Here is an 18,505-nt window from a genome sequence, read left to right on the forward strand (position 1 = left end):
TCTGCCTCGGTCCAACAGGTGATCTTGGGCAGTAGGAAGCCTTCCACTAGGATGACATATCTGGCCAAGTGGAAGTATTTCTCCTGCTTGTGCGCTCAGCGTAACTCACTCCCCAGGCAGGTGTCCATTCCTACTGTCCTGGACTACCTCTGGTCCCTGAAAGAACAGGGCCTAGCAATCTCTTCCATAAAGGTGCATCTGGCAGCCATCTCCGCCTTCCACTCAAGGGAAAATGGCCGATCAATCTTCTCTCACCCCATAGTTTCAAGGTTCCTCAAGGGATTGCAACGTTTGTACCCTCAAGTCAGACGCCTGACCCCTACCTAGGATCTCAACCTGGTACTAGCCAAGCTTATGGGTGCTTCTTTTGAACCACTGGCCACCTGCTCGCTGCTGTACCTTTCCTGGAAGACAGCCTTCTTCGTCGCTATTACTTAGGCAAGGCGAGTATCTGAGCTTCGGGCCTTGACAGTGGACCCCCCCAATAAGGACAAGGTACGGCTGCAACCACACCCCTCCTTCCTACCTAAGGTGGTGTCTGCCTTTCATGTCAATCAAGACCTCTTCCTCCCAGTCTTTTTCCTGAAGCCGCACCCATCGCATCGGGAACAGCTGCACACCCTAGACGTTCGCAGGGCTCTCGCCTTTTATATTGAGAAAACAAAACCTTTCCGAAGGTCACCTCAGCTCTTTGTAGCTGTGGCAGACCGGTTGAAAGGCCTACCGGTCTCATCCCAATAAATTTCATCTTCGGTAACATCCTGCATCCATACATGCTATGATTTGGCTCACGTTCCAGCTAGCCACCTCACCGCCCATTCTACTCGGGCTCAAGCTTCATCTGCCGCCTTCCTGGCCCATGTTCCCATCCAGGAAATATGTCGGGCAGCTACCTAGTCATCGATTCACACCTTTGCCTCACATTACGCATTGGTTCAACAGTCCAGAGATGATGCAGCATTTGGCTCAGCAGTTTTGCATTCTGCAACATCTCACTCCGACCCCACCGCCTAGGTAAGGCTTGGGAATCACCTAATTGGAACTGATATGAGCAAGCACTCGAAGAAGAAAAGACGGTTACTCACCTTTGTAACTGTTGTTCTTCGAGATGTGTTGCTGATATCCATTCCAAACGCGCCGTCCTTCCCCTCTGTCGGAATAGCCGGCAAGAAGGAACTGAAGGGCTATTGGATTGGCAGGGGTATATATCTGGTGCCATAACGCGCCACTCCAGGGGGCGACCCAGCCGATCCACCGAGTGTTGCTAGGGTAAAAATCTTCCGGCGAACGTGCACGCAGCGCGCGGACACCTAATTGGAATGGATATGAGCAACACATCTCAAAGAACAACAGTTACAAAGGTGAGTAACCGTCTTTTTTTAGGACATTAAAAATCAATCAGGATATTTATATAACTTTATTATAAAGAAAAAGTAAAAGAATCACACCTGCAAAATCAGGATGGAAGGTAGCTTTACAGGGTAATAAAAAGATTTAAAACACAGAGGACTTCCCTTTGGCTCTGCTTCACAATTACAAAACAGGAACAAAACTCCCTCTTAGCATAGGTGAAATTCACAAATTAAAACAAAAGATAATCTAATGCATTTCCTTGCCTTACTTGCAATTTTTTATAATTGTAGATGGATCATTTTAGATATGTTTTCAGGAGATGTTTTACCTGCCTGATCTCTCTCTCCATCAGGAGAGGGGACAACAGAGAGAGCACAAACAACCTCCCCCCCTCCCGCCCCGGGCAGTTTTGAGTTCTTCTTTCCTCATTGACCCTTCTGGTCAGGTACCAACTAGGTTGTATGAGCTTCTTAAGCCCTTACAGGTAAAGTGCTTTAGAACAGCTTCCCAGAAGGGATTTTATGTTACCCTAATTTGTATGTTTATGACAATCTTCATCAATGATTTGGATAATGGGTAGGATTAAAATTCAAAATGATCTGGACAAACTGGGGAAATGGTCTGAAGAAAATAGGATGAAATTCAATGAGGACAAATGCAAAGTAGTCCACTTTGGAAGGAACAATCAGTTGCACACGTACAAACTGGGAAATGACTGCCTAGGAAGGATTGCTGTGGAAAGGGATCTGGGGGTCGTAATGAATCATAAGCTAAATATGATTTAACAGTGTAACACTGTTATAAAAAAACCTAACATCATTCTGTGATGTATTAGCAGGAGTGTTGTAAGCAAGACATGAGAAGTAATTCTTCTGCTCTATTCCACGATGATTAGGCCTCCATTTGCGTATTGTATCCAGTTCTGGGTGCCACATTTCAGGAAAGATGAGGACAAATTGGAGAAAGTCCAGAGAAGAGCAACAAAAATGATTAAAGGTCGAGGAAACATCATCTATGAGGGAAGATTGAAAAAATTGGGTTTGTTTAGTCTGGAGAAGAGAAGACTGAGAGGGGACATGAGAACAGTTTTCAAGTAGATAAAAGGTTGCTGCAAGGAGGAGGAAGAAGAATTGTTCTTAACCTCTGAGGACAGAATAAGAAGCAATGGGCTTAAATTGAAGCAAGGGTGGTTTAGGTTGGACGTAAGAAAAAACTTCCTGTCAGAGCAGTTAAGCACTGGAATAAATTACCTAGGAAGGTTGTGGAATCTCCATCATTTGGGATTTTTAAGAGCAGGTTGAACAAACACCTGTCAGGGATGGTCTAGATAATACTTACTCCTGCCTTGAGTGCAGGGGACTGGACTAGATGACCTCTCGAGGTTCCTTTCAGGTCTGTGATTTTGTGATTTTGTAACTTAAGCATCATTAACACTGCAAAGGTCTTTTGTGTAGAGCATCGCTTGTGGTGGTGTGTAAAAGCAGGAAGAACTCATCCATGATCTTCTTCTCGTGCAGGTTCCCACCAAAAACATAATAAAAGATTCCAAACAAAACCAGTATGTGGTGGTCCAGGCTAAGTTTCCTCAGCAAACCCTGGAGAAAGTGGTTCTAGTCCATTTCCACAGTGGATACATCTTCATCCAGACGGACAAAACCATCTATACACCCGGGTCTACAGGTACTGCCTTCCTCTGGTCTCTTCTAATGGGAAGGGGTGGGACCTGCTGATATCGTGCCATATATTACAGCAGGGCTGCCGGGTCATATCCTGTGCATATTGCTTTGCTTGTTGTCTAGTTGAAGACAGAGAAGAATTGGAGCAGAGACTCTGCCCCCACCAATTTGCAATATTTCACACTTCACCATTGTCCTAGCTGGAATGTCCCATTGATTGTTAGATACCAAAAGACTGGGTGGGCCATGGGATTGAGAATAGGTGATGGAACTTTTCAAATCACAGTGACTGGTTCTGCTGCATCTTGTACTGAGATACATGTCCCCATCTGACAGCCATCCCGAAGCCTGTGTGAAATAGGGTCTGCTAATTCCAGCCCATTCAGAGCAGGACAGGTCCTAACAATGACAAAGCCCTCCCACCTGGTACTTAGGGACAGGAGAGAAAAGCAAGACAATGCCCTAGAGAAAAAAGCTATGGAGATCTCTGACTGTAGAAAGAGGCTATGGTGAAACAACCCCTTCGTGGGGTCAGGCCCCGAACTCTGGTTGGTTTCAATCAGATTTAGACACCTAAGTAGCTTTGAGGATCTGGCCAAGGTGTCTTCTCTGTTTATTTTCTCAGTCCTCTACCGGATCTTCACCGTGGGTCACAAAATGGAACCGGTGTCTAAGAGTTTGATTGTGGAGTTTGAGGTGAGGTCCCTGTTCTGAGTGAGCCCGTGGGGGGATAGGTGGGTTTAGCCACTTGTCTGGGTAATGCACAGCAATTTATTGTGACTGAGGCGGCTGCATAGAACCCCTGCGTGTCGCAGCAACATGGTACAGCCGGGAGCAAAGCAAATGATTGTCTGAGGTCTCTCCTTGAAAACCTCTGGTGTACAAATTCTCCCCTAGTCATTAAGGAGGCTACAAAGTTTGCAGGGGCAGCAGCCAGGCAGCTTTCAGTGGAAGTCCCGCGGTTCTGCAATGGTGTTAACGCTTGAGGAAAGTTGCATGGAGTTCTTCAGGAAGAGTCAGGCAGGTGGTTGTCTGGGAAGGCTGAAGACAAGGAGCCACTGCAAGGAGCCCTTTGAAGGACGTGTAAACTGGTGGCAGGAACATGGCTTATAGCTCCAGGCATTAGTCCTCTTAAGGCCCTTTCCACTGGGCTTTATGATCCATAAAATAAAGTAAATCAGCTGAAAAACCCTGGGCAATAATCCCCTGGGGTTTTCCTCACCTCAGCCAGCTGGGAGGGGAGAGAACACACCTGTCCCTTCAGTTCCTCTTTGACTCAGTTTCCTCTTTCTTTGACACTCTGTCCTGAGCAGCAGCATAACCAGCTGGGGCCTTGCGATGGGGAGCAGCTGTGGTTGGGAGAGCGATGCAGCCCTTTGGGAAGCTCCAAGGTTTGCAGATAGCTCAGGGTTAAGTCTGATGTCTGCAAGATTCTGCTGTGGAGGCTCTTTAGTCTTCTGAGCCGCTTCCTTGAGTTCTTTGCTGGCCTCGCTGAGCCAGGTCAGGAGAGATTTGTCGGTTTTTCCAGTGTCTCTGGCTAGTTAAGAAATTCAAACCAGTCAGTGGAGTCCAGATTGTTACATGCTATTGTTGGAAGTATGGAGAACCCTCCACTGGCCCAGGAATGTAAACATGGCAGATGATGTTGTGAAGAGCAATTGGAAGCATTTTTCTCCCTAAACTCTTGTTTCCTTTCCAGACCCCTGAGTCCATTATTGTCAAGCAGATTCCCATCTCTGCCTCCTTGAAATCAGGCATCTTATCCTTGAGCCACAATTTACCGGAGATTATCAGGTAGATTGCCCGGATGTTATTCTGCCTGAACGGAGCAGAGCTTTGCAGGAGTTGGGCAGGGAAGCAGAAGAGATGATGTGGAGCTAGTTCACGGGTTCTGAAACTGGGTGGTCGGGACCGAGATTATTACAAGGGGAGTCACGAGCTGTCAGTCTCCACCCCAAACCTTACTTTGCCTCTAGCATTTATAATGGTGTTAAATACATACAAAAGTGTTTTTAATGTATAAGGGGGGGTCGCACTCAGAGGCTTGTTATGTGAAAGGGGTCACCAGTTCAAAAGTCTGAGAACTCCTGAGCTAGTTACTGTGTGTGGCCCATCAACTAAATCATTTCCTACAGGTATTTCCAAGCGATGTGTAGAAAACACACTCTCCTGCCACATATCCAGTCTTGGAATAATTTGATTTGTATTTGTTATAGTTTAGATGGATAATCATGTTTATTTGTAAGACTTTTTTTCCAGTTTCTATCACTTCATATGCTCAGTTGTGCAAAATTAAATTATGGGTTTTTATTGTCTCCCATTCTGAGTTTTAGCACTTTACATTTTCACAGGTGGGGGAAAATATGGAGGGCCAAGAAACGGTGGCGGGATCTGACAATAATTATTTAATGACAGTAGACACTGAGATTCAAAAAAGGGAAAGCTTTATAGCCATTAAAACACAAATTGTCAACATCGTATGTCCAAATGCACAAAGTATAAAGCCTTAAATCAAACTGTAGTAAGTTCTCAAGCAGCATTTTTCTTGCTTTGCCTATCTGTAAATTTTGATATTATTGATGTAAATGTGTTTTTGTCGGTATGCGTGTGCACAGTGAAATCAATGACACGTATCGATAAAAACTAATCTTTCCAAGTCTACGCAGACACCAGAATGAAGCTGCACTGACTTCCTTGCAATTACTCCTGATTTATTTTTGAGTATGTGAAGGCAGGATTAGGCCCTGTTAGCCTGTTTTTCAAAAGTGCTGAGCACCCTACCTCCCATTCTATGGGATTTATGAATGCTCAACTACTCTGAAAATTACATCAGTGAGCTGGTGAGCGAGGGGCCAGATTTTTGTATGGATTGGAGTTTTCTTCTGTTTGGGGTTGTTTGGATTGAGGGTTTTGGTCCACGCAGACTGTAGAAACAAGTGCTGGCCACAAAGTTTAGATCCAAATTTCTCAAACCTTGCTGGCCAAAGGTTGAAGGGGTTGTGGATCTAAGTCTCTACCTTTAGTTCTGGTTCATGAAAACATCAAGGTGCAGAAAAAAATGACTTGTCTGAGGTTCCCCATGGTTCCCTGAAGACGGCTTGAGTTCCATGTATGGCTCAGATTTAGCTTCAGGAACCAATAAAATTACTGGAGAAACAAGTGAGCCAGGTGGGCTTTGTGAAATGTGCGTGTTAAGTGCATTCAGTGTTCCTTCTTATTTCCTTCCTCCAGTCTGGGAACCTGGAAGATCACGGCCAGGTATGAAGACTCCCCTCAGCAGACCTTCAGTGCGCAATTTGATGTTAAGGAGTATGGTAAGAATCCAGAACCCACCAGGCCAAGGCTCAGGGAGTGGGTCTGTCCCTACTCTCCTGACACCATCTTGGAACAGTCTCTCCATTCGGCTTGGCTTTGCTGGCAACCAACCTTCTCCTACAAGCTCAATGTTCTCCTCTTCCCCTCTCATTTCTCCAGTGTTGCCGAGTTTCGAAGTCATATTGGAACCATCTGAGAAGTTTTTATACATCGATAGCAATGAAGACTTCAGGGTTTCTATCACTGCGAGGTGGGTCTGTGAGCAGATGGAAGGGATGAGCTGAGTGGGGTAGCAACCACAGGTTTTAGTGCAGAAAGAAACCTAAGTCTTGCATCACTTTGGGAACGTTTTTCACTAAATGTTTTTTTTTTTCTTCCATGAAGAGTCTCCATTTCCAATAGAAAATTCTGATTTTTTTTTTCATCCAAAAACCAACATCCAAAAATGGAAGGAGGGAAAGGCTGAAAATCTAGTGATTCAGAAATGCTGGCACAGTGCCTCACGGGAGTTGCCATTCGGGTGCTTCATTTTTCCATTCTTCTCCGTGGGCTGGGCTTGCTAGCTGGACTTAAACTCCCATGATGCAGCATAGCCATGATGGTTCCCTTCTCCTTACCATGGTGGATCATGGGAGATATACACCGACCAAGCAGCTGGGTCTATTGAGAAGAATAGTGGCACTAGGGCATAATGTTCAGCAGTAGGTTTCCTTGTGGCTTCTCTTACCCATCCGTATCTCCTCCAGGTACCTATACGGGAAAAAACTAGATGGCCATGCCTTTGTCCTCTTTGGGGTGAAGATGGACGATGAGAAAAGGAGTATCCCACAATCACTCAAGAGAATCTCGGTAATTCCTGTTCTCGGCTGTGGGGGGTGAGGAGTCATGCCTCCTGGGGAACTTCATGGATGAGATCATGAAACTCTTTCTCCCTTTCTAGATAGGAGAAGGAGAAGGGAAAGCAACGCTGACCAGGGCGATGCTGCAGGCTCAGTTTGCCAACCTGAACGAACTGGTTGGCCACTCACTCTATGTCTCTGTCACCGTTTTGACAGAATCTGGTGAGCATCAGCAATAAGTACAAAGCCTAGTGCTTTATTCATGGGGTGTTCCAAACTGGTGCCGAGTGCAGTTCAAGGTATTGATTTAGATGCATAAAGCCCTATCTGCTTAGGGTTCTGCAGATCTTAAAGGCTGCAGGCCAGATTCTGATCTCATTCGCTCTGGGGTAAACCTGGTGTGATGGGTTGCTCCCTCCTCCGGGGTGCCACCTGATGTATTGTACCACTGAGCCTGCCTTTTCCACCAGCCTGGGCTCCCTTACACTGTTCTGCTAAGCCAGGCCCTCTCAAGCCTCCTCCAGCACAGCCTCAAGTAGAGACACTCCCAGCTGCAGAAAGACACAGACACTGAAATCACAGAATCATAGAATCATAGATTCTTCTTCAAGTGCTGTCCCTGTGGATGCTCCACTCCAGGTGATGATGCGTCCCAGCACCGTTGATTGGAGATTTTCGGTAGCAGTGCCTGGTGAGGATGCACACGCTCAGCTGCTGTCTTGTGGTGTTGTTCGGGTCTGCCTGAGCGCGCACGTCCTGCACCCTACTCAGTTCCTTCTCAACTGTCCCCGGCTGAAGATGGAACTCAGGGCAGTGCTGAACATCTTCCTTGGTCTCTGAAAGAAATAGGTAAAAAGAAGTAGAAATAGTTAGACAGAAATGTCCCAGTTCTCTCCCTTCCTTTAGAATAGTTTGTTAGTTAAAAAAAAACAAAAAACTTTTTCTCTTGCGTTCGTCTTCCGTTGAGTCTTTGCCCCCAGGCAATCATAGTTCAATGATGCCGGGATCTCCGAGCTTTAAGAAATGTGACTCCTGCAAGAAGCCTATGCCATGCTCTGACGGACTCGCACGGTATGTGAAGTGCCTCGGCGAGACACACGTCCCTGCTAAGTGTCTTCATTGTATCCACCTGAAAACCAGGGCCCTGATGGAGAAATCTCTGCAGCCACCTATGGAGATGGGCACAAGTAAACCCTCTCTCTCACTCCCCTGCCAGGTCAGAACTGATCGGGAGCGCGGCTTCACCCTCTCAAGCGAAGAGGCAGGATGCCCCAATGTCCATCCAGAGACTTTCAAAAGGGTAAAGGGTCTCCTGCGAGATCTTTACCCTCAGTGCTGACAATGCTTAAAGCAGGGACCTCTGACTGCCCCAGCACCTCAGCTGTGCTCATGCAGGATGCAAAAGCAGGGAACCGACTTCCCACAGCGGAAAGCTGTCCTCTGCACCGGTCCTACCAGCATTGGAGATGAAGCCGGTACCGGCAGCATGTTTGGCACCAAGCCTGCCCATCACCCCTGCAGCAGATGTGGACCCCTTGCAGGGTGCCTATAAATGGCCCGCAGCACCTGCAAAATCTAAACAAAAGTCACTGCAGGCTTCCACTCACGCTCCACGCCCAGCAGGAACACAGTCCATGGAGCAGCAACTACTTTTACATCAAGATGATATCTCCATGGCCTCTGAGCCTGGCTCCCCGCTCCTTGACACACAGTGCTCACTATATGAACAGTCGCTCTCGCCACCTGACCTGGCTACCCTCACAGACAGCGAGAATGACATGCAGCAGCAGTCAGAGTTCTCCCCACCTGATTCTCCTCCACTGGAATCATATATATCTCAAGGCACGGCACCTCACAAGAACCAGCTTCAGTTTCCCTACTTTGCCTCCCCATGGGTGGTACCTCACTTTTCTTACCCTATGCCTTCACCTCAATGGTACTCTTGATCCGTTCCTGCTACCACTCCTCCTCACGGCCCTTCCACCAGACCACAGAGCCGTTTGGAGCCTCTGTGTCCAGCTCCATCTACATCTCAAGCTCCTGAACCCCTCTTGAAGAGGTGGGCTATAAACCCTTACCTGATTCACCAGCTCCTAACTCTCCATCAGCTGCAGATGGAGCCCTCATGTCTCCACCTCCACAAAATGTGGACAACTTTAAGCAATTCCAGGAACTTTTCAAGAAGGTGACACTCAGCCAGGGCATTCCTTTGGAGGAAGTACAGGAGACACAACACACACTCCTCAAAAACCTCCAGCCATCTGCATCCTCAAAGATCGTGCTATCCATAAACAAAGCCGTCCTAGACCCAGCTGACATTCTCTGGCAGACCCCTGTCTCTATCCCACCAACATGCAAAAAGGCTGAACGAAAATATTATGTTGCCACTCAGGATGTAGACTTCTTATTTTCCCACCCACAACCAAATTCTCTTATAGTGGATGCAGCGACACACAGAACAAAACAGCCACAATACCAGCCCCCTCCGCAAGACAAGGTTCTGAAACGACTTGACCTCCTGGGCTGCAAGGTTTATACCTCCTCCACTTTGCAGTTTAGAATTGCAAATTACTCCGCCCTCCTCGCAAGCTATGACTATGACAACAACAAGCTCTTTGATTTTACCTCCCATATCCTGGAGGACAGGAGAGCAAACTTTAAGTCAATCCTTGTTGAAGGCCAGTTGGTGTCCAGGACAGCGCTGCAACCATCCCTGGACATGGGAGACACAGCAGCCCACACTACCGCAACTACAGTGGTGATGCGCAGGTCTTCTTGGCTGTCTGCATCCGGTATACCCAAAGATCTGCAGACCAAAGTGGAGGACCTTCCCTTTGACAAAGGTAAACTTTTTTCTAAAAAAAACTGACCAAGTCCTTCACATGATGAAAGACTGTAGGGCCACCCTGCGCACACTTGGCATATACCCATCCCTCTCCAGGAGACAACAGTATCAATCTTATCAGAGGCCCAGCACACAACAATATCACCGGTCCCAGCCCAGATCATATGATATTAGAAGGAACTGCAATAGACCTCCTAAACGCAGACAAAACCATGCGCAACCAGCCACCTCCCACCAATTGGGAAACAAACATTAATTTTGAAGTGTTGGTTGGGGGTCTGCACGACTACCTCTTGACTCCGCTGCCTATTTGCCCATTTGCTCACCACCTCTAGTTTTTCCACCATGTCTGGCAACAGGTCACACAGGACTACTGGGTCCTGGAAATAGTTCAATCAGGTTACTCCAGCCCTTTCATCTCCTGCCTGCCCACCCTTCCCCCTTCCCTGTCCCTCTTCAGGGACCCCTCTCACGAGCACCTACTTCACACAGAAGTGGCTCATCTTCTACACCTAGATGCAGTGGAACATGTACCAACGCAACATCGAGGAAAAGGGTTTTACTCCCACTACTTTTTGACTCAAAAGAAAGGCGGGGGATGGAGACCTATACTAGACCTACTCCAACTGAACAAATTTGTACATGTACAGAAATTCAAGATGATCACATTGGGCACAATAACACCTGTGCTGGAACAAGGGGACTGGTTCACAGCCCTCAACCTACAAGATGCCTATTTTCACATATTCATTCAGCCAACACTTCCTGCGATTCACACTCAGACATGACCACTTTCAATACAGAGTACTCCCACTTGGACTCTCCATAGCACTGAGAGTATTCTCCGAGACCCTAGCCATAGTCATGGTCCACCTCCGCAAACATGGGATTATATTTTTACCCTACCTAGACGACTGCCTTATCAAGGGTGACTCATACGACGAGACATTAAAGGCGACGTGTCTTACCATCTTCCTCTTCCACAGTCCAGGTCTGCAAATAAACTTCAAAAAAATTCACCTTGATACCCACGCAACAGATCGAGTTCATCGGATCTCACCTGGTGCCCAGGCCGACCCTATAGATGCTGCTAAGGGAAAAATCAACCAGCAGGTGTGCATACGGCATGCACACACCTGATTGGAATGGATTGAACAACACATCTCGAGGAACAACAATTATGAGAAGGTGAATAACCATTTTTTTCTAAGAGCTCTGAGTCAGCTCTTAGGGATGGTCTAGGCATATTTACTCCCACCTCAGTGTGTGGGATGGACTAGATGATTTCTTGAGGTCCCTTCCAGCTCTACATAGCTATGATTTCTAAACTTTCCCTGCAGTGGGAGCAGCCATTCTGTTCCCAGGGTCATCCTTAGGCTTTATGGGGCCCTAAGCAGTATTATTAAACTGGTGCCCCATGCCGGATGGCAGCCCAAGCTCACAGCCTGGTGGGGGAGGGGGAGGAGGGACGAGACAGCAAAGGATAATGAGATGGCTGGCCTGCCTCATGGTGGTGGAGAGTCACAGTTCCCCGCAGAGACTCCCATACCCTCTCCCTCATGCAGAATGGACATGAAGAAAGTACCTAATTAAAACCACTAAAAACTGGAATAAAAAATGTCAATCACAGGTTTTTTGATATGCCCTGAAGTTTGTCAGAGATTTATTTGCAAAAACTTCGTAGTAAGGGTGAGTCAGCTGTCCTGCTGAATACAACCTTACATATTATCGGAATACATGATGCAGCTTTCTCTGTTTACCTTTCCTTAATCAGTATTTCTAAGCTGAATTTATATTTTAAATGTACTCAAACCTTAAGCCAGCATTCCAGATTACTACATATTAACTCACTGAAACAAAGACATTATTTTAAATTAATCAGAGAGGTTTAGTGTGTTCATAACAATGTTCATTGCTTTTAGAAAAAGGGAACAGTAATTTACGTTGTGTGATCTCCATAACAAGAGACATGGTTATGAAATTTCACCAACTTTAAAAAATGTTTGTTTCCACAGATTTTAGGTATAACAAGGATTTTATGTCTTACTAAGGTACTGATTTTGCTGAAGGGTTCTTTTAAAACAAGTTCATCGGATAGTCAGAAGTAACGAAAGGGAACACTTTGTCCAGCTATCTGGAAGGGAAGGACTGTTGTCCCTTTAAGGCTCTCTTCAGTGGGGAGTGGGGGAGAGGCGGTGAAGGGATGGACAGAAAGGACAGGAAGACTTGGAAGCACTTTTTTTTTTTTTAACTATAGTATTAAAATGTGTACTTTAGATAAGGGAGGTCTTTTGAAGGATTTCTTTAAAAAACTGTATGTCTGAAGATCCATGCATTTAAGGCGAAAGATGATTGTGCATCTAAAACTCTATGCAAGCATTTTAGAAATGTGATTTATAATCTTCACCAGCTCACTAATGAAATATTTTAAAGCAATTTTAAACTAAGGTCCTGTAGACTGACATGTTCTGTGTAAATATTACATTAATGCACAACTGTTTTTGTCAGTAAAGTCAGAACTGACAGTATAAAAATTTATTTGGACATAAGCTTTCGTGACATCTGATGAAATGGGTTCTAGCCACAAAAGCTTATGCCCAAATAATTTGTTAGTCTCTGAGGTGCCACAAGGACTTTTCCTTGTTTTTGCTGATACAGACTAACAGGACTACCACTCTGAAACCTGTCAGTATATACTTTGGGGTTGGCAAATGCCTGTTAAACGGCTTTATTACCCCTTGAATGTCTCTTTAACAGTTTCAATGTTGTGCTAATAGGTCTGGCAGGCTGGAAGTTTTTTCACTTTTAACTACCAGATTTCCTCCAAAGGAAGACTCACCAGGCTAGAGCAGCCATCTGTGGGAGCCTGTGGGAAGGGTCAGAATAGGGATAGGAAAACAAGAGAGTGGACACTAAGACCCAGTGGTGCCCCAAATTTTCAGGTGCCCTACGCAGCTGCCTATGTTGCCTATGCCTAAGGGCGGCCCTGTCTGTTCCGAGCAGCTGTAGCTTGTTATAGATGAAACTAGTAGCTGAAAGCCTGTGCCATTGCATGGGTGTGGCAATTGGACCAAGTAATCCAAACAATCAGTGACATTACTGTAACGATGCTGCCTGTGGTGGGACACTTCTGTGAGTATCAATTTAGGACAAATTGCTTAGAGCAGAGCAGTTAACGCCCAAGTCTGGGGTTTCTCCACTTCAAAGGCACCAAACCAGCCAGCCAGAGAGGACTTTGGTTTTACCCCACTGGCTAATCATAAGTCATACAAGCAATTCCCTTAGACACTCCAGTTTCCCAGTATCACCACCAGTGCCACTTGTTATGGGAATGAATGGTTATGAAAACCAACACCCCAGTAAAAGAAAAAAGGCTCTCCTGATCCCAAAGGATCAAGCCCCAGATCCAGGTCAATATACAAAACAGATCTTACCCACAAATCACGCTGTTGCCAGCGGTGGCTCCAGGCACCAGCACTCCAAGCGTATGTCTGGGGCAGCAAGCTGTGGGGGGTGGCCTGCCAGTCCCTGCAAGGGCGGCAGTCAGGCAGCCTTCGGCGGCTTGCCTGCCGGAAGTCCACTGGTCCTGTGGATTCAGTGGCAATTCAGAGGTGGGTATGCCAAAGCCATGGGAATGGTGGACCTCCTGCAGGCAAGCCGCCGAATCTGTGAGACCAGGGACCTCCAGCAGGCAAGTCGCCAAAGGTTGACTGACTGCCGTGCTTGGGGTGGCAAAAAAGCTAGAGCCTCCCCTGGCTGTTGCCAATCCTTTAGCATCTAAAATCTAAAGGTTTATTCATAAAAAGAAAGAAATAGAAAAGGGAGCTAAAATTGGTTAAATGGAATCAATTACATAGAATAATGAAAAAACCTGCAGGTTCAAATCAAGTCTCCAGAGTACATCCACAGCTGGGATTGGTCATTCATTCAGTCCTTTGTTCAGAGCTTGAGTCTGTAGCAAGGTCCCTCCAGAAGTAAGAAGCAGGATTGAAGACAAGATGGAGCGGTTTTCAGGGCCTTTTCTATTCTCTCCCCATGGAAGGACACCCCTTTGTTCCTACTGTGGAAAATCACAGCAGCAAGATGGAATCTGGAGTCACTTGGGCAAGTCAAGTGTCCATGCATGACTCAGTGTGCAGACTGACACCATTGTTTACATGTAAGTTTGAACGCTCCCAGGAAAGCTCAGATGTGGATTGGGGTCTCCCAAAGTCCATTGTCAGTTAAGCGTTTCTTGATTGGGCACTTACTAAGAATTGTCCTTTCTCAAGAAGCTGACCTAATGCTTCACTGAGACTACTTGGAATCAAATACATTTGAGATACAAGTAAGTAGCCCATATTCGTAACTTCAAATACAAAAGTGATACACACATACAGCTGGCCTAATTATAACCAGCAAACCATAACCTCTTCATAGACACCTCACACGACAACCTTTGTACAATATTTGCTGCAAATATATAACAGTGGTTGCAACAATGATCTATGTGGTCACAGTTTATGGCAATAACGTCACAATTGTTACATGCAAATTAGTTATAGAGTAAAGGTGGTGACTGGTTGAGTTGTGTGTGATATCACAATGGTCTAGGACTCTTGGCATGGCACATTCCTTACTGGAGCTGTACATCAGCCTGGTAAAGTCAGAATGTCTGGGGACTTAAAAGTTGGCCAGTAACAGACTTCAAATCCCGGTGACAATTGAACCTGGTGATATTGTAACTAAAAAGAGCCCTTCTCTTGCTTGTATAGCTGTTTCCATCACTTCACACAGACACAACAGACGTTCTAGGCTTCAGAGCAGTACATGGACAGAGTGATAATCCTGGAATCTTATTATATAGTGTAGACTAGCGCCTTCTTGCTCACTGTACAAATTAGCCGGAAACCTCTTATTCTGCAACCCAGTGTCCTTTTATTTCCCTGTGTTCATTTCCACCACTATCTATATACAACTCTATGTACAAGTCAATTGCAGTTAGGTAGCCAGCCAGGGCACAGCTAGTGCCTGGTGCTAGCTAGGTGCAGCCATTTCTTACTCCTCCTAGTTCCCCCCTCCCCACCCCTTCCTTCCTTCCTTCCTGTCTGTCAGCTTTATAGGCCTTCTTCTCAGCAGGCTCACAGGTGATTGCTCTTAGGCTCCTTTAATGAGCCACACCCTGCCAGCTCCAATCAGTTCCCCTGCATGGGAGCTACGCTAGCAGGTTCTGAGCTAACAGGGGCTGGTTCAGTGCCCCTTAGGTCAGCACCGTGTTACATACAGATACACATGCACTGTGTGCTCTTCCCAGAGACTTTGTTTTTGTTCTTTCTTGTTGCTTCTTTAAAAGCTGAAATAAGTCGATTTAGCGTGAAAGGGACTGATTCTGTTTTCACTGCCACAGTGCCACTGACTACAAGGGAGTTATTCCTGGTTTATACTGGAGTGAAAACAGAATCAGGTTCAATGGTCTGCAGTAATGCCACTCCCAAACATGCAAAAATCACAAGTCATTCCCCTGCTCCCAAAATCACGACATTGTATTAAAAATCATGAGGTTTTTTTAAAAATAGTAAACTTTGGTTGCTTTTTCTTTCCCTCCTGGATTTTGAGGCATTATATTGCACTTGAGACATGTCTTGAAGCTTTTCTCTGCAACCAGGAGGGTTAGAAACTCATTTCTTCTTTTAAATGACAGCTGAGATTTGCACGCCATATGGTGATTCTAGCAGCTGGGGCTTGAACCTAAGGAGTTACAACAAAAATCACAAGAATCAGCAGCACTGAATCAACATCTGATCATGACCTATTCCTTGTGTTTAAGGCTACGTCTAGACTACCCGCCGTATCGGCGGGTTAAAATCGATTGCTCGGGGATCGATATATCGTGTCTCATCTAGACGCGATATATCGATCCCCGAGCGCGCTTATATCGATTCTAGAACTCCACCAACCCCAACGGAGTTCCGGAATCGACAGGGGGAGCTGCAGACATCGATCCTGCGCGGTGAGGACGGGTGAGTAATCCGATCTTAGATATTCGACTTCAGCTATGTTATTCACGTAGCTGAAGTTGTGCATCTAAGATCGATTTCCCCCCGTAGTGTAGACCAGCCCTTAGCCTGGACCTTAAGGACAAAATCTGTATTGCCTCGCTCAGTTTTAATTGACCAGTGGCTTCTCTCTGCAGGCAGCAACATGGTGGAAGCAGAGAAAACCGGAATTAACATTGTGACATCTCCCTATCAGATCCACTTCACAAAAACCCCCAAGTACTTCAAGCCGGGGATGCCATTTGAACTCATGGTAATATCTCTTCTTCTGGATCATGCCCACTGTTGCCTGAGGTGTATAAAGAGGAGATAACTATGGGTACTAGGGTGATCATGGTGGTATAAGAACTTGGAATAGAACAGAAACAAAAGGCCACATTCCGATCTCAGTTACACCAACCTAATTCCAGTGTGGCTCCACTATATGCAATGGAATCACTCTAGATTTCCACTGGCCCAAAATCTGACAGCAAATACAAGGTGAGGAATGGCACCTAGTTACAGTCTTGGCCCAAAATGTGCCCTGGGGTCAGTTGTGTACTGGGGGATAATATTCCCTGGATTGTGTGTTAGTTGCTGGCCCTTCAGGCTTTTCTGACTGTAGAGGGGAATTGGGCACAGGTGAGGAGTTGCAAAGGGGGGAGGCATTTGCGGAAATAGGGGGAAGAGTGACCATTGTTGGTATGAGTATGTGGGGGAATTTCAAAATTGGCACTGACAGAATGATTCTTCTCCCAGCGAGTTAGGCAGCATTACAGGAGAAATATTATGCTCCTAAAATTCTGAACCAATCAGCCTCAGTCCTCTTGTCCGCAGAGAACATGGTTTGGGGTCCCACACTCCTTTGGAGCTGAAGAGTTTGTGAAGGGAATTTAGTATTTTTCTGTCAGCAGGCACGTAAGACTATAAATTAGCAGAGAAGTAAAGCAATTATCTTTGGCTGCAGACCAAAGGTGCATAAACGAGTAATTGATGACCAACAGTAATGAGCAGATTAAGTTCATTTCTTATCTGGATATTTGCTTTACATACAGTGGTGAATGGGATAAACATAAAAAGGAGTCAAAGGGCTGAACCTTAAGATCCATTCAAGTAGCTGTCTTTTTTTCTTGGGTGCCTAGGGGTAATTTAATTGCACTGGCTCTCTGAATGCTTAGGGCTAACATGGTTGCTCAAATTTTATACCATCTGGAAATTTGGGGCTGGAAAGATCTTAGGTCAGAGGTGCTGACTTTCTGATTTCCCAGGGGGTGCTTGACTCCCGTTCCGTCCCAGGTCCTGTTTCCACTCCACTCCTTCCCCCAAGACCCCACGCCTCATCTTCCCTCTCCAGCTCTGCCCTGCCTGCTCCTCCCCTTGCCCCCCCAGCACCTCCTGCCCACTCCTGAACTGATCCTCAGTGGCTGGGAGGCACTGGGAGGGAGGGGGAGGCACTGATTGGTGGGGCCTGCTGGTGGGTGCTGAACACTCAAAAGTTTTTCCCCAGTGGGTGCTCCAGCCTCAGAGCATCCACAGAGTTGGTGCCTCTTCTTAGGTCGTTAGAAGTAGTGCAAACTACATTCATGAGGAGAATGCTTGATCTTCTTAACTAAACCCCAGCTGATTTATGTAGGACAGAAGTGGATGAATGTTCTATTTCAGCCAAAGCCCAATATGTAAGGGTTGGTTTCAGAGTACTAATGATTTTACGTCGGCTACCAAGGTTCTGTTTGGAGCACCAGCATAATAGGTTTAAAACTTTCAAACATCCTTGGCTTTTGCAAGACCCTTGATCTCTGCAGTCTTGAGGGTTTCCAGACCCAGGTCTAGTCATCACTCAAAGGGTACGTCTAGACTGCAGTCATGGGGTGCGCCAGGAGCTCTAGCTGACATCCCTGAACTAGCTTCCGTCACCTAGTTTGGGTCCAGGAACAGTGAAACTGCGGCATACATCTGCTAGCTATACAAGCTCACCCTGGCCCCTGGATAATTACTCACAGGGCTAGCCCGTGCTGATGCTCACACTGCCTTGGGTTCACTGTTCCAGGACCCAGGCTAGTGAGAACAAAGCTACGGTGGGTACATCAGCTCGAGCTGCGTTCACACCCTGTGAGTGGTGTGATGGGGCAAGGCCAGATGGCTACAGTAAAGTACTGAGAAACAGGTGTGTTAGCCCCAGGCTAAACAAATCCCTAGGACCCTGGTAACCAAATGGCAGTTGCTCCAGGTTAATCAAGGCACCTGGAGCCAATTAAGATCTTTTTAGAAGGCAGTAGAGAGAGCTCCTTTAATTAGAACACCTGCAGCCAATCAAGGCAGGCTAATCAGGGCACCTGGGTTTAAAAAGGAGCTCACTCCAGTCAGGCAGGGAGGAGCCAGAGGAGAAGGAGCGTATGTGAGGAGATGGGAGCAAGAAGGCAAGGAGCTGAGAGTGAGAGAGTGTACTGCTGGAGGATTGAGGAG

General features: G+C 46.4%; 1 protein-coding gene across 1 annotated transcript in view; it reads left to right on the forward strand.

The window, feature by feature from the left end:
• LOC116826473 (venom factor-like) overlaps positions 1-18,505 on the forward strand; it is a 110,826-nt gene that overhangs the window by 11,845 nt on the left and 80,476 nt on the right. Inside the window, exons 3-10 of the mRNA XM_075061172.1 lie at positions 2,871-3,033; positions 3,655-3,725; positions 4,729-4,823; positions 6,261-6,343; positions 6,504-6,594; positions 7,091-7,193; positions 7,285-7,405; positions 16,201-16,316. Of these exons, the coding sequence (XP_074917273.1) occupies positions 2,871-3,033; positions 3,655-3,725; positions 4,729-4,823; positions 6,261-6,343; positions 6,504-6,594; positions 7,091-7,193; positions 7,285-7,405; positions 16,201-16,316 (843 nt within the window). The remainder of the gene's footprint in view (positions 1-2,870; positions 3,034-3,654; positions 3,726-4,728; positions 4,824-6,260; positions 6,344-6,503; positions 6,595-7,090; positions 7,194-7,284; positions 7,406-16,200; positions 16,317-18,505) is intronic.

This window comes from Chelonoidis abingdonii, chromosome 26, assembly GCF_003597395.2.
Source record: "Chelonoidis abingdonii isolate Lonesome George chromosome 26, CheloAbing_2.0, whole genome shotgun sequence".
Classification (NCBI taxonomy): Eukaryota; Metazoa; Chordata; order Testudines; family Testudinidae; genus Chelonoidis; species Chelonoidis abingdonii.